Genomic DNA, 13,957 nt, shown 5'->3' on the forward strand with positions numbered 1-13,957 from the left:
GTGCAGTAGTGGAAGAGAGGTTGGTGTTCATAGGTAAATTCCTTTGACGTTCACTTAGGGCATTCATTTAGCTAGTTTTGAACAGTCATTCCCACACCTTGTGTAGTAAATGCTTTTCTTGTAGAATCTCTTCTTACTGAGCAATAGAGCTTGTATTTTAAAACCTTTCTGATGATAGATTTTTTTTTTTAGTTAAGTAGAATGATCAAGCATAGCCTTCTTCTGTTTCTGTTATTCCCAACCCAGTAAGTTAAGCTTTCTGAGGAGCTTTTAGTCTATTAACTAGGTGTACAAATCCTGTGAAGCAGCTTTACACATCCTAGCAATTTTTATATTTTAGACCTCTATAATCTATGAACCTTCTCAGATGTCACTATTTGCCAGATGTCCCCAACACTGTAACATTACTAATGCAGACAAGTGTTCTTTGTCACCTCCATGTCCATGTGCAGCATAGATTGAGTAATGGTAACTTGGGTCTGTGAGGTTCTGTAAACTAGTGCTAATGTTCTGTACATCCTCAGCTGGCAGGAATACAGTGTTGAACTACACCCTTTCGACCATGAAAGCAAAACTTAAAAGTTGCAAAATTGTGAAGTTTTTACATTGATCTTTTGCTAATGCAATTAGCAGTATGTTTTGCATGTATGACTTAATAAATCCTTGAATCACATGTGGTAGTGTTGAGTTTTTGGGCAAGCTTTCTCACGCTTGTAGCACTGTGCACAAGCAGCAACTTGGGCTGTGTGTGTCCTCAGTCTATTTGTGCTGAATAGCCACAGGCACTTTCAGTGATGCTCCGATGTTACAAACCAGAATTAAATGCAGTACTTACCCCTGCTTCTTCAGCCCTGCACCATCATTTGAGTTGCTATTTGTCCCACAGCGTTTTAAAGATTGTGAGAACCAGGGGAAAAATGCACACAACAGAAGTTATTCAGCTTACTATATGCAAACAGAAGTTGGTTTTTTTTGTCCTCTTGGTACTTGGGGTGTTTCTGAAAGCTTGTAAAAGGGCGGCCCCATCCCAGCGAGCTGTTAAGGCTCTTGGAGTTCAGCCATTTGCCTTTACCTGCAGTCACACGCCCGCCTTCGTGCCTGGGTGCTCCAGCTCAGCAAGGAAGGAAGCGGCAGCCCTGCCCAGCAGGGGGAACTCAGCTCACTGCACAACCAGTTATCAACCATTACTTTTTGTCTCACGCCCAGAAGACGCGAAGATAAGGAAACAAGTTCTTTACAGCGTGTTTTTATTTTTTCTTCCTCATTAAGTATCACAGCAAAACACCACAGGGCTGTTCTTAACCATGTCATATGGTTACTTATTTCTTGCAATTTCTTTTGATAAGAAAGAAATGTTCTTGACTTAAACAAAAAGTTGTTCAAGTACTTACACACTAGAAACAAGCCACACTCTTAAAACCAGTTTCACTGTACAAATATATATTTTTTGCAGAATTACAAATTGCTGTTTTCATTAGAGCTAGTGACTACCAGGATGAAGGTGAAGCATGAATAATTGTTTTTCCTCATTAAGTAGTTGAAGTATTGGATCAGTTTAAAATTAATTAAAAGTAGTCCTGTTGGTCAACAAATACAAAAGCCAGGTAGATTAAGAATATTGCACATGTAAACCCAAGCAGCACTTACACGTGACTCCCACCACCTCCAACAGGGATGCTACACACCCTTAAAGATAAAACAGTGCAACCAGAACTGCCTGATTAAAAACAAAACAAAAAATGACACAATAGTAGGGCCTGCCTTCACACACCCACGTGCCAGGCTGCCCTGACCACAAGCAGTCCCTCACTCACCTCCTGCTGCTCAGCTGCAGCCAACTTTTGCACTGCAGCACTGCTTTCTTCACAGCACCTTTAACAGGCAGCCTGTGCTCCGCAGCAGCAGGGTGCAGGACACCCGTGAGCAGTGGAACGAAGTGACTTGAAGGCAGAACTGGATTCTTTTTTTACCTGCCTCACAGGGCTCTGTGCTGACAAGCTGGCCTCACCTCAGTCAAGCGTTCAGTTGAAGGCTCAGCTCTCTGGTGACAGCTTACAGCAGCTTGGATGGCACTTGTATACTGTTCCACTTTTGGAAAAGCTCAAGCTTCAGCATCAGTGCAGAATATGTGCTTCACCCATTATAATGTTGCTTGAGATCACTGCAGAGACAAGGGCACCAAAACCTCTTGTTTGTTACGCACAAGATGAGAAAAGTACTGGAATCCACTCTATGAAAGTAGAATGTATCCTGAATACCTCAAAGCTGCATTTTTCATTTTTGTTTAAAGCAATTCTCTCTTCTGAGCTACGTACCACACTCTATTCCATTATTTTGCTTGACAAGACATACAAGATCTATGTTCTTGAGACAAACTGTTGAGAGCGTTGAGCACAACATCAGGCATGTGGTCTGTTATCATCTTGGGACTAATTAAAATGCTGCTGAAGACTGTTTCATTTGACCAGTTTGCAGAGTATTTAATGTCTGAAGAGCACAACCTAAAAAACACAAACACAAAGACTCCATACAACATGGAGCTGCCGCAGTCGGGGAAGTGGGGAGGGCTGCTTCCAAGGAGCTCTTGTGCAGCCCTCAGCTGGCAGATGGAAATGCTGCCACTGAAAGACCCCCAGGGCAGAGCTACACCAAACTACATGGTTTCCATAACCCTGCTCACAAAGCAGAGGATGTTGTTCAAGCAAAGGGGGAGGACAAACAATGCAATTCATGTGAGTACATCACAGTGCTTGCAGGAGGAGGCTGGACGCTGGTTATAATGCTGCATGTACCATGTGTAGGATTTTTGTTTTATAGAACAGTACATGACGGAATAGAGGGTTTTCTATGGTAGTCTAATTAAGGAAAACAAATATTAACTGCTGTGCTTTGGAGTAAATGGAGAAAAGTGAACTCACTAAAGTACAGTAGAATAACAGCCATCAAGAAAACCTTCAGGGTCTCAAGTGCTGAAGTGTCTAATTTCTAAAACCATTATTCAAATCTTTAAATACTATAGACAATGTCAAGCTTAAATAAAATACTTACTGATCTACTGAATGGGAGGGAAAAAAAATAAGAATTCTCTCTCTCTTTCCATCTTTCTTTTACTATCTGTTATAAATCAGAGATCTTTTTTCCAGTCTGTAGATGATCTTGTGCTTCACAGATGCTCTTATTTCTATTTGTGAATGAAACAAGGGATGGCACAACGTATTTGTCTACCCTGAGGGGTATTACAGCCTTGTATGAAAAACAAAAACCACCGAAACTCCCACAAAACAAAACACCAACACAACACCCTTCTCCTCAACACAACCAGACTCCACGCTCCTCCAGCACTTCAAGCTTGTAGCAAGCAAGGGGCAGGAATCTAGAGGCTGACCAAATGGTGCAAATGGACCTTCCCTGCTGGGCAGGTACTACAGGCAGCACCTACACAGCCCTGCTGTCAGCTTCACCACTACCAGAATGTGAGACGGCAGCATCAGCAGTGCTGTCTGTGCAGGAGCTGCATCACGCCAGAGCTAAACCTAGCATCTTCACACCAGCATGGGCACACACTGACAAACAGAGCTGCAGAAAGGGAGGTGCGGAAGAAGGAAAGAAAAAAAAACAAACACACCACAAAAACCAGACATTTTGTAGTAATCAGTGCATTGGAGATGGAGATGAGAAGCAGAACTAGAAACATACTGTGAAAGCGAGAAGCAGCTTGAAATAGACTTTAGGAAGACAGGATAGTTGTATTTATGATTCTGCTTACCTCCTAGAGCTGGATTCTTCTACAATATGGATAATCTTCCCAGGAAGGTACAGACGAGGGTACTGCGGCGGAGAATTGAAGTGCGATTCTGCGCCGAGGGCACTGTATGAAGGAGAGCGATGCACCATTAAGCTTTCCTCCGCTAGAAGGGGCTGCGTCAGGGCATCGTCGTTCCTCCCATCCAGCTCAGTTGGGAAGTTATCTGGATCTCCTCCAAATACTTCGTACCAACAGCCACGCAACAAAATCTGGTACTGAATGCAGAAAGAAAAACAGCTGAACTGAAGCACAGCATCTTTTCAAGTGACTGATCCTGGTTGCGTGCTTTGCACACACTTCACCTGAAACTACAGATGAGAGATTAAAAATGCCTGATGCACACACTTGTCAAAAGTTTCCTTTGATAATACCTGCTTATTGAATTTTCCCAACAGCAGCACATTATTTCACCAACACTGACCCAATCCAATAGGAACACTAAGGAAAACATTAATATTTTATCTAGGTGAATTGTTCTGTGGATTATACTGTACATTTAACTTCATTGCACCTACAACTTATAACTGCTGCCATCTAGGATGTCATCCAGACTCTCTGCATGACTCTTATTCCAGGAACTGCAATGAAATCCTGTGAGCACTACAGATTTAACTGCAGGTAGTAAGAGGTGGCCGCTTACAATCTTTAAAACCACTGTGTTCCAAAAATCCATGCAACTCCCATCATTAAAAGCAAAAAAACCATACTCCCTATGTCAGTGCATTAAAGCCAGGGCTTAACTCAGCAAACAATTCCACTGACTTCTAACCACAAACTGCATTTAGTTACCTTGGGTCTGTTGCAGTTTGCCACAATTCTCACTATTCTTCTCTTTAAGTCCTCCATGTTGGGCATGCTTAACCTGTTCAAACACGTACAGAATCAGAAGAGCCTCCTATTTTATGAAATCTAACTTATAAATTAAAAAAAAAAATTAAAAGCATTTCCATCTCACCTTGCAACAAGGTCCTTTCCAAGAATGACCGAAACAATGAAGCGTTTAGAGTACTCTGCAAGCGTTTTGCTTAAAGAAAAGACAAGCTTTAGATACACAATTCAGTTTTACTGTGATCATTACCATTCAGTAATAACACAGGTATGTAGCAGGAACAACTGCAGCTCTTGCACTCAGTTCTGCAGCAGGACTCCAGGGGACAGAGCCATGCTGCTTCTCACTGCGTGCAGCTGTTTCTCTGGCTGAGGCAGCCTGGTCAGGGGAGTCATTTAGTTCTGAAGCCTTTACACATTCCCTAAGGAACCCAACTGTAACTCCAGGTGGAGCGAATCCAATTCTAGTGGAGAATGCATAAACAAACTTAATACAGCCAAGCAAAATTATTTAGCATACAAAGGATGCTCCAAAACTAACACCTCTTGTTTACTTCCACGGAACCTACGAAAGACACAGGGCACATAACACTATTGGAGAAAGCAAACTTGCAGCTATCAAATGCTACTTTTCAACCACTATCAGCTGTGCATTTTTACCAATGACAAACAACAGCCTGCATATTGTGCTCCTAAAAATCCACACCAGTGGAGGTGACCCACTGTCACCACTGCTGAAATGCACCACCAGCACCTCACTGCGCTGCACCCAACACTTGGTCTCCACAAACATTCTGCAAGCGTTGCTGAATATCCATGTGTGCCACTTTTTCCACATGGAGGAATTCAATGACAACCCTTTGCTTCATCCACCCTTCCACGTCAGATGCCGTTGTGTCAGAGTGCCCCTCTGCTGCTGCCCATCACACAGCAACACCATGTAAAGGGATGTTGGTGGGAAGGTTCAACCTCTGCTGCCATCCCACCAACAGCTGCCTCTGACACTGTGGGCCAACATAATAAAATCCGAGGCATTACTTTCAGAGCAGCCATCATCTTTGTCAACTGTCATCAAGTGTTTTACACTTAGAGAATCAAGAAACAGAAGTCTCATACTCACCTTAGAAGTCCTCCTGGAGGAGAAAAGGCGTAACATTTTAATGTTGGGAAGGAGTTCCTGAGCATGATCGCCAATACAGAAGCTGTTCCACCACCCAAACTGTGACCAACTATCACAAGCTTGTATTCCTACAGACAGAAAGACAAGACTGAAACACAGAAAAAGATGCACAACTTCTCTGACAAACCAAATTGCTGGAAGGCGACTTACTGGAGCAATTGTGAAAGCCTGGTTTAAAATTCCATCATTTATTAGCTTTTGATAGATGTAATTTGCAGCCTGAGTTATTCCCTGCAAGACAACAGTTTAAGTTAGAAGACAAAGGTATTATCTAATCTGAAGAGGCAGATGCTTAATTAAAATTAACACCAACACAAAAAAACTCTTCTTGAAAACCAGTACCCTCTTTTAGCATGCTCCTGACAGAGCATTCCATAACCAAGTGGTCTCATACAAAATGCTTAGAAAGCTTTCCCACTATTTAGTAAGGACATGAAGTCAGACAACAGGTGCACAAACTGCCAGGATGTATGTGATGCAACAACCAAGCCACTGAGACCATTTGTGCAATCTGTGTCATAAGAATAATCATCCAGTTTAAAGGATCCCAAGAATTAAGTTAGTTTTTTACTGCATGAGATGAACAGCCACAGCCTGCACGCACCTTATGCACGAAGCCATTCTCCAGAACATCTTCCAGGGTCAGGTCTTCACAGTCTGCTGACAGATCAGTGAGAATGTCCTGCAAACAAGAGCTTTAATCAGATCTCTCTGCAAGGTTTCATGGCTCACATTCTACTACTTATCAGATACTGGATATTAGGAAGAATTCTTCTCAGACATGGGCACAGGCTGCACAGGGAAGTAGACTCAGACCCTGAAGGTGTTTAAGAAAAGGGTGGATGTGGTGCGTAGGGATGTGGCTTAGTTGGCAATACTGGTGTAGGTGGACAGTTGGACAAAATGATCTTAGAGGTCTTTTCCAACCTTATTTATTCTACAATTCACATTCTCACAGGGACAATCACCAAGTCTGTAAGCAGCTAAATACAGCCGACCACAAAACACCACCCAAACAAACACATACAACAATCAGAGTTATGATTTCAGCAACTAATTCCAAGCTGCAAACACATTACAAGTACACAAGTCACAGTACCAAAGAATTACCACCATCTTCCCCCTACACTCTGTTCCAGAAGCAAAGGGAATAATGCCCATCCGAGGACAGGAGGGCTTATAGCTTATGACCCTGAAGGGACTCGTACCCACAAGTTGTTCTTAAATGCAATGCACCTGTGTAACACCTTTTCCTCTAGATACCATGAGTTCATCCATATCTATAAAGCCAATTGCACAAATTAGAAAGACAATACCTCAAAAGACAACGTTCCTCTCACTGCAACCACAATAGCTTCTTTTTTGTGATCCAAAGCAACAAAAAATGGAATCTCGTAGATCTACAGAGGAAAAAAATATATTCAGTAAAGACATCAGCTTCTCAGAAAGCTAAGCATTTGTTTTCACCTTCTGAAAGCCCTCCTACTGAATTTCTTGTACTGCGGACAGAAGCTGAACTATTAAGTTATTATAAGCGCCCTCATAGCAATGCTGAGATTTATGTCAATGGCTGTGTGGTTGTTCTTTAAGAATGAAAAAAAAAATCAGAACTGAAAAACATGTTTCAGGGCCTGTTTTCACTTGCCTTTGTATTTTCCATTTTATGAATGCTGAAGGCAATCTAGAAACTTCACCTTCTTTCACTGACTCAATCACAGTTCTGCTCACAAAACAGCAAAACTGCTTCTGGCATGTTCTTGGCAACACCAGGTGAAGTATGTGCAGGTAGGCTGATGGCCATATACAAGAACTGAACTCACCCAGCTGGCGAAGGGGATCTCTGGCTCCATAGCACTCACTCCCAGGAAGCAGCCTAAGGCCGAGATGCCCCCCCCTCAGTGCCCAGCCCTTATCAAGCCTGGAGGGGCTCCACCCCTTCTGGTCACCTGGGGAGCACAGGTGCAAGCAATCCCCTGTGCTTCCTGGGCAGCCACAGCCTTTCCCCAGGGGCTCAATCACAGTTGAAGCTGTGACCTAACAGCTCCCCTATCAACAGTATGGCTTTCTTGCTCAATGCCTGTTTAGATTGCTTACCTTGTTGTGAAAACTGATATGAATGAAGTCTCTGTACTGCAGTCCTGTTATTCTTAGGATAGATCCAAAGTGAAAGTTGCGACGATCACTTCCAGTTATATCAGAATCTTCTGGTCTACTTCTGCAACTAACAAACACAGAAGAGAAAAGCTTTCACGTTTAAATTTTTCAAGTTTCCTTTTGGGAATCAAACTCAATTACATCTGCACAACGATTTCTGCCAGGAATCAAAAGCTCCTCTAATCTTCCCCACCTTCTCCCCCCAGCACTACTATTAGTATGAATGAAATGCTATCCCTGCCTGAGCAGCACTTCCACTCACAGGACCAGGAGCACCACTGCTCCAGGACTATCACCACTGCACACAAGCCAGTAAGAAAAGAATTAAAACTGAACTCCAATGACAAAAAATAGAAACAAGCAAAAGTACATTTAAAACAAATTCTCTACAGCAGACTTATCTGATGTTTTATGCATTGCATTGCGTGATTTCCAAGTCATTTATATTTCAGAAGGTTAATTATTAAGAAAATTGTAGTTAGAGCTGCAAATCTCCGAGGTCACAGATACACAGTAATGGCACACAGCAGGATGCACACGTCAGCACTGACTGTGACAGACTTAGAGGGCAAACAGAATGAAATGGATGCTGGAGTTGCAGGTTACTTTTTCTAATTCCTCTTCAGAGCTCCAAAACAGCTGATGCTCTTAGTTCCACATGTATCTGCCCAAATGGGAGCTCCGTAAAGCCTCGTTGTAAAACATTACCTAATTCCAATTCTTTGATTTAACTCCAATCACCACCAATTCCTTTGTCATTTTGCTAACTGAATTTTATCTCAATCACAAACCATTCTTAAGAAACAAATGCTGACTCGTTTCTGAGTGTGAAGACATGCTGCCATTTTGCCTCCACTTAATTTAGGGAAGCTTATCTACACCCATGAGTAATATAATTTAATGTCACAAAACTAGTGCTATTGAAGACATTTCATTTCTGCAAACAAGAGTGAATTAAGCAGAAGCTGTGTGTTTTTAAGCTCTTGATTCAACCTACCAGTCACCGTTGAGCTTACAGAGCGCAGTGAATGGGTTGGTGTATATGTAGTAGGGCCAGCCATAGGCAGCTGCAGCAAACAGCATGTAGTGAGCAGCGTGCTCCAGTTCAACATCCAAGTCATCAGCCTGCAAGGACATGGGGAAAGAAGAGGAAGGAGGGAGAGAAAGAAAGGTGTGTTAAGCAACCCCAGAATAAAGCCCAAACACAAACTACTGAAAATTAAGGCACTATCTAAACAGAAAACCTCAGGATCTAAAAGAAAATAAAGGCAGCCACTCCTATTCCAGGAAAACAGCATTTCTGTAGCTACAGAATAATCTTGAAAATCTCTCATTAAATTATATTCTTCCAATACATACTGATTAGCTCAAAGGAATGGCTAAAGAGTCTGCAGCAGATATCCCCATCAGGGGCATTTTAAGAATGACTCCACACTGCCCAGGTTCAAAAGGAATTTGATAGAATGATTTGAAATGGAATTACACTTGTGTGTAACACAGGCCCAAATTAGACAGAACAATTTCTAAAGGTGTTCTAGCACGGAAAAATCAATTAACAAACCATAACCCATCACCTGTAAGTATGTAAAAAATGTCTGTTTTCATCTTATTTTGTCTGGGTATACGTACAAAACATAGATTACACACACAGTGCTAGAAGACCAGCTTTTCAGTTCTTCACAAACAGTATTAAATATATTCTTCTATTCATTTTCTCTCACATCTCTTCAAAAATGAACAACTGTCCAAAATTATTCCTTTTTGTGCTTAATTGCCCTTATTGATAAATTTAATGAAACAGAAGCACTGCTGGTATCAGTGAATACACGCTGAGAACTGGTACGTGCGAAGAGCAGAGATGGCCAACACCTCCTTGCCAGTTAAATATCATCAGGACATAAATTAGGTACCCTTGAAAATACTGACTTGCAGACACATTGCAGTATTTTCACCTTCACTGTGCTCATTAACAATTCAAACAGAAAATTTTTACTGTGGTGTTTAATTTTGTAAAAGCAAACAAAATCCAAATATCCGCACAAGGAACTTCATTTCCATTTGCTCTGCCACCACCTCCTGGAGTAGCTGCACCAGACTCTAACACAGCCCCGTCTTACCGCAAGAGACGAGGGGGAGTGACAGAGGACTTCTTCTGGCTCTTTCGGGCAGCTTTCCATTTTATCTTGCTCTTGATGGAGCAGAATCAAACCAGCTGCTATGTCACTCGGCACCAGATCTGTGTCCTGTTACAAAGAGATGAAGGAGCTCCTAAAGCTATCCCACAACTCACCACATCAGAGCTATCTCATAAGAATACACACATGGCAATATATTTTTTTCAGTGTATCTAATTGCATTTACCTCGGAGACAGTGGGATCAGAGAAGATGGCTGCACCAGCACCTAACCACCTTCTTCTCCCCACTGTTTGTACGCACTGAATGTTTTGTTACAAGACTCATCTTTAAGTTTCAAGTCAGCATATTCAGAACCTGATTTCAAGCAGGGACCTCTGGCTGAACACAGTTATGCATTCTGCAACATCTGGAAACTCAGAGTTAGTCAAGAACAAAACCAAAAGAAGCTTTTCATCTTACTGAGAAGTAGGCGCGGAAGAGCTCTGCAATGCTTGTGAAAGCCACCCGATGGTCATCGTCCTGCACAATACAGCAGCACATCAACCGGATTCTTTTCTCCCAGACCCTGGTAGCAGTGCTCTTCACATTGTACAGCAGCTGCCCCGACTGGCTGCTTTCCAGGTTCCGATCTAAACCATCAGTGAGGTAAAATGTCTTTTTCCCCCCGAGTGGATCAAAGACAATTAGCACTCCGATGATGGTAAAGACAATGATAACCCAGCTGCAAAACAGAAGGGAGCAGGCTGAAACCAGGCATTTCTGACACACGTGTGAGAGAAGACAACTGCAGGTCTTGAGAGACAGAAAGCAAAGTAAGACATGAAACATCATAAAACAGTATCTGTTACTGACATAATGGTGCACGTTCTGTTATCAAGCCTACACAAAGAAAACCCTTCTAAAAGAAACCAAAATAATTTATTAGCAATAGCAAAGCTGGAAATGTCTTTGCTGGACACGTGCAGAGCAAATGTGAGTGTTATGCTCTCACACGTGCACTACCAAGCTCAGATTTGTGTGCGTGTGGCAGAGGGTGGAGCACTTTACCTTGCAACAACTGTCCCAAGGATGACGTTTATCACAGTGCTGTCGCAGCGCACGCTGCTGTCTGACACCCACACAGCTCCTACAACGGCCCAGATAAACTCAGGCAAGTAGAGAAGTAGGCGAGTATAAAGTAGTTTGGGAAGTGACTTTCTTGGGCCTGGGTTAGAAATTGTTCCTGAAATAATGAGAATTTTTATGAACATATCTCAGGTACGTAAAATCCTACATAAATAAATACACGAACTTTCTGAGCTCTATGGAAAATAAGAAGCTTAAATGAAAATATAAATGATTCCAAAGTAACGGAAAGCTATCACTGAAGCTGAGAAAATAAAAAGAGGATTCTTACCACCTACTTCTCTAACACTTAAAAATCACCCTCTGGTCAGAGACAGTTCTGCAGCGAACGCGAGGCAGCAGTGCTGGACCCACCAGAGCCAAAGATACATTACCACATAACTGCCAGTGCCAGCTTCTATTATGACTCTGCACAGCTTTTATTTGGCTGAATATTGAAATCTGAGACACTCCTTTGGTGAGCCACATGCAATGAGGCTCTGCTCCCTCATTTCAGGCACTATAAAATAAACAAATTCACGTAACCAGAATGTGAATATACGACCAGTTGTAGACCAAATATTTCTTAGACTATTTTCTGTATTGTTAGCTAATAATAACCTTTTCCTTGTAGCACCCTTAGGCAATAAAAAAACAATTAATTTTTGGCTGGCTCAGCTCCTTAAACCAGTTTGCTGATGACAAGATAACACAGGCAGTGTGTGCGTACTCATGTGTAGGCAGCAGAATTTGTAAACATTTAAAACACTGCAGAATGAAAATGACTTTTGAAACTATTCTCCAGCTGCAAAGCTGCACTTCACCTCCAGTAACAAAGCTGTCAGAAGAGTCCCAGACCCAACAGCTGTGATTCCCGCTCCTGTTTTGCACACTGCCCTGCAGCAGCACAGCTGATTGCATGCGCACAATCAGATAAAAACTGTGGTGTCTGGAAACGATGACTTCCAAGTGCTGGTGCAAGAACCACTGCCGCCAAACCCCACACATTATAACCACAATTCTGAACATTTCACTAGCAATTCCACTGGAGATTCAGACTCAGGATTATTCCACTTTATAATGGTCCTGTTACTTCACTTTTACACTGAATAAGGAAGGTTCTTTTCTCCGTGCTATTGACACTTATCACTCCACTACCTGAACTTTGATACCTAAAACCAGCATAACGTGGCTAATAATTCCTTCCACTGCTCGGGAAACTGTAGGAGAACCAGCAGTGAGACTCAAGTTCAATGCTATCATTCACACCTCAGCTCTGTGAGTTTCTCTTCATGCTTCTTTCCACCTAAATAATTTAAATACTGTTCTAATTACGGAGTGTTGTGAGAACCAATATACTAGAAATTGCAGTCTCCTGCGTTATTCCAGAGACCACGTGCAGATTTCAGATTGCTTTGGTAGTGAGATGCTTCGCCAGGAAAAAATAGAAAGTAACGATTTCCTGGCATTTTTAAAGCGAAAACGAAGCATTTCTACACGTGGCAACTCCAGAATAACAGAACGCGCACCGATTCCAACCGCCGAGACGCGCAGAGCTCCGGGTCAGCCCGAACCTCGTACCTTGCATGCTGACGTACACGAGGGCGGACAGCGTGCAGATGATGGCGGCCAGCAGGGCCAGCAGCACCAGCAGGTAGCCGTGCAGCAGCGCTCCTCCCGGGCAGCCGAACCGCCCCTTGTGCACGGCGTACAGCGCCAGGATGCCGACCCACCTGCAGGAAGCGGACAGCGAACGTGGGCGGGAGAACGGCCCAGACCCGCGGCACCGACCTGTGCGGAAACCGAACCGCGCCGCTCCGCGATGCGAGAGAAGCGAACGGCGGCGGCCCGGCGCGCTCAGCAGGCCCGGAGCGCCGAGCTGCCGCTCGCACAATCGCGGCGACGCACCGCGGTGCCGTGAAGAAAACCGCCGGGCGCGCGGAGCCGCGGGACGGCCCGGCCCTCACCACAGCAGCCTCAGGAACAGCTCGAAGGCCCCAGGGAGAACGAAGTCGTCGCTGCCGATGGCCCAGCGCCTCCCGAACGCCACCAGCCCCGGCATGCCGCGCACCCGGGCGCCGCCGCTCCGCCGCGGGCTCTGAATCCCGGCCGGCCCGGCCCCGCCCCGCCGCCGAGGCCCCGCCCGCCTTCGCGGCGCAGAGCCGCGCACGCGCCTCGCGTGGCGCCGACCATCCCGCCGCTCCGCGCGTCCTAAGTGTGCGCGTGCGCTCGCGCGACGCCGGAAGCCCGCCTCGCCCCGCCCAAGTTCAGGCGCGCGCGCAGAGCGCCTCAGGGCCGCCGGGGCCGCGAGCCGAAGGGCTCGAGCGGAGGCGGTGAGCCGCGTGCCGCAGGCAGCCCGGCCGGCGTTGCCTTGTGCGCTTCTGGGAGGTGCGGGAACAGAGCCGGGACGGAGCCTCTGCAGCAGCGTTCGAGGAGTCACCTCTAACGTGGCACTGCTGACGCACGTCGCTGTTAGGCCGGAATCGGGCTGTCCTGTCTCGTTCTGGGCACCGTCCCGCCTGCAGGCAGATCTGCATGCAGTGCTGCATCCAGCGTCCCCAGCGCTGCAGCTCCAAGTGCGAGCTGCAGAAAGAACCACCGGGGCTGGGAACGATCACCATCCCAGCTATGGGGATACCATGGCAAACTAAGAGAAATTATTTCCTTATGATCAATTATATTACTTTCATAAAGATTAAAAAGCTTAAAAGGAGCAAAATCCTCGTATCCAGGCCCCACGTGGCAGAAT

At 44.6% G+C, this 13,957-nt stretch overlaps 1 protein-coding gene across 2 annotated transcripts; it reads right to left on the reverse strand.

The window, feature by feature from the left end:
- Positions 1 to 1,226: 1,226 nt before the first annotated feature.
- Positions 1,227 to 13,327, reverse strand: DAGLB (diacylglycerol lipase beta). Of its 2 annotated transcripts, XM_052680340.1 has the most exons (16): positions 13,176 to 13,327; positions 12,790 to 12,941; positions 11,152 to 11,326; positions 10,564 to 10,825; positions 10,085 to 10,210; positions 8,965 to 9,092; positions 7,908 to 8,034; positions 7,130 to 7,213; positions 6,418 to 6,495; positions 5,964 to 6,044; positions 5,754 to 5,881; positions 4,761 to 4,829; positions 4,595 to 4,667; positions 3,767 to 4,020; positions 2,316 to 2,501; positions 1,227 to 2,161 (listed from the first exon to the last, which is right to left on the reverse strand). In XM_052680340.1, the coding sequence occupies exons 1-15, from the start codon at positions 13,268 to 13,270 to the stop codon at positions 2,330 to 2,332; spliced, it is 2,004 nt and encodes a 667-aa protein (XP_052536300.1). In that variant the 5' UTR covers positions 13,271 to 13,327; the 3' UTR covers positions 1,227 to 2,161; positions 2,316 to 2,329. The 2 variants fall into 2 exon arrangements, with proteins under 2 accessions (XP_052536300.1, XP_052536299.1); XM_052680339.1 differs by having other exon boundaries at positions 1,227 to 2,501.
- Between the last annotated feature and the right edge of the window lie 630 nt (positions 13,328 to 13,957).

The sequence above is a fragment of the Tympanuchus pallidicinctus genome, unplaced genomic scaffold (assembly GCF_026119805.1).
Source record: "Tympanuchus pallidicinctus isolate F22 unplaced genomic scaffold, pur_lepc_1.0 scaffold18, whole genome shotgun sequence".
NCBI lineage: Eukaryota > Metazoa > Chordata > Aves > Galliformes > Phasianidae > Tympanuchus > Tympanuchus pallidicinctus.

Bases quoted from the DNA above. Each gene is read 5' to 3' on its own strand.
- DAGLB (XM_052680340.1), bottom strand. From the start codon at position 13,270: ATGCCGGGGCTGGTGGCGTTCGGGAGGCGCTGGGCCATCGGCAGCGAC. The intron at 6,496-7,129 runs GTATTGTCTTTC...TCTTGTTTGCAG, and splicing joins GAGGAACGTTGTCTTTTGAG to GACATTCTCACTGATCTGTC. The intron at 4,668-4,760 runs GTGAGATGGAAA...GTGTTTGAACAG, and splicing joins GGAAAGGACCTTGTTGCAAG to GTTAAGCATGCCCAACATGG.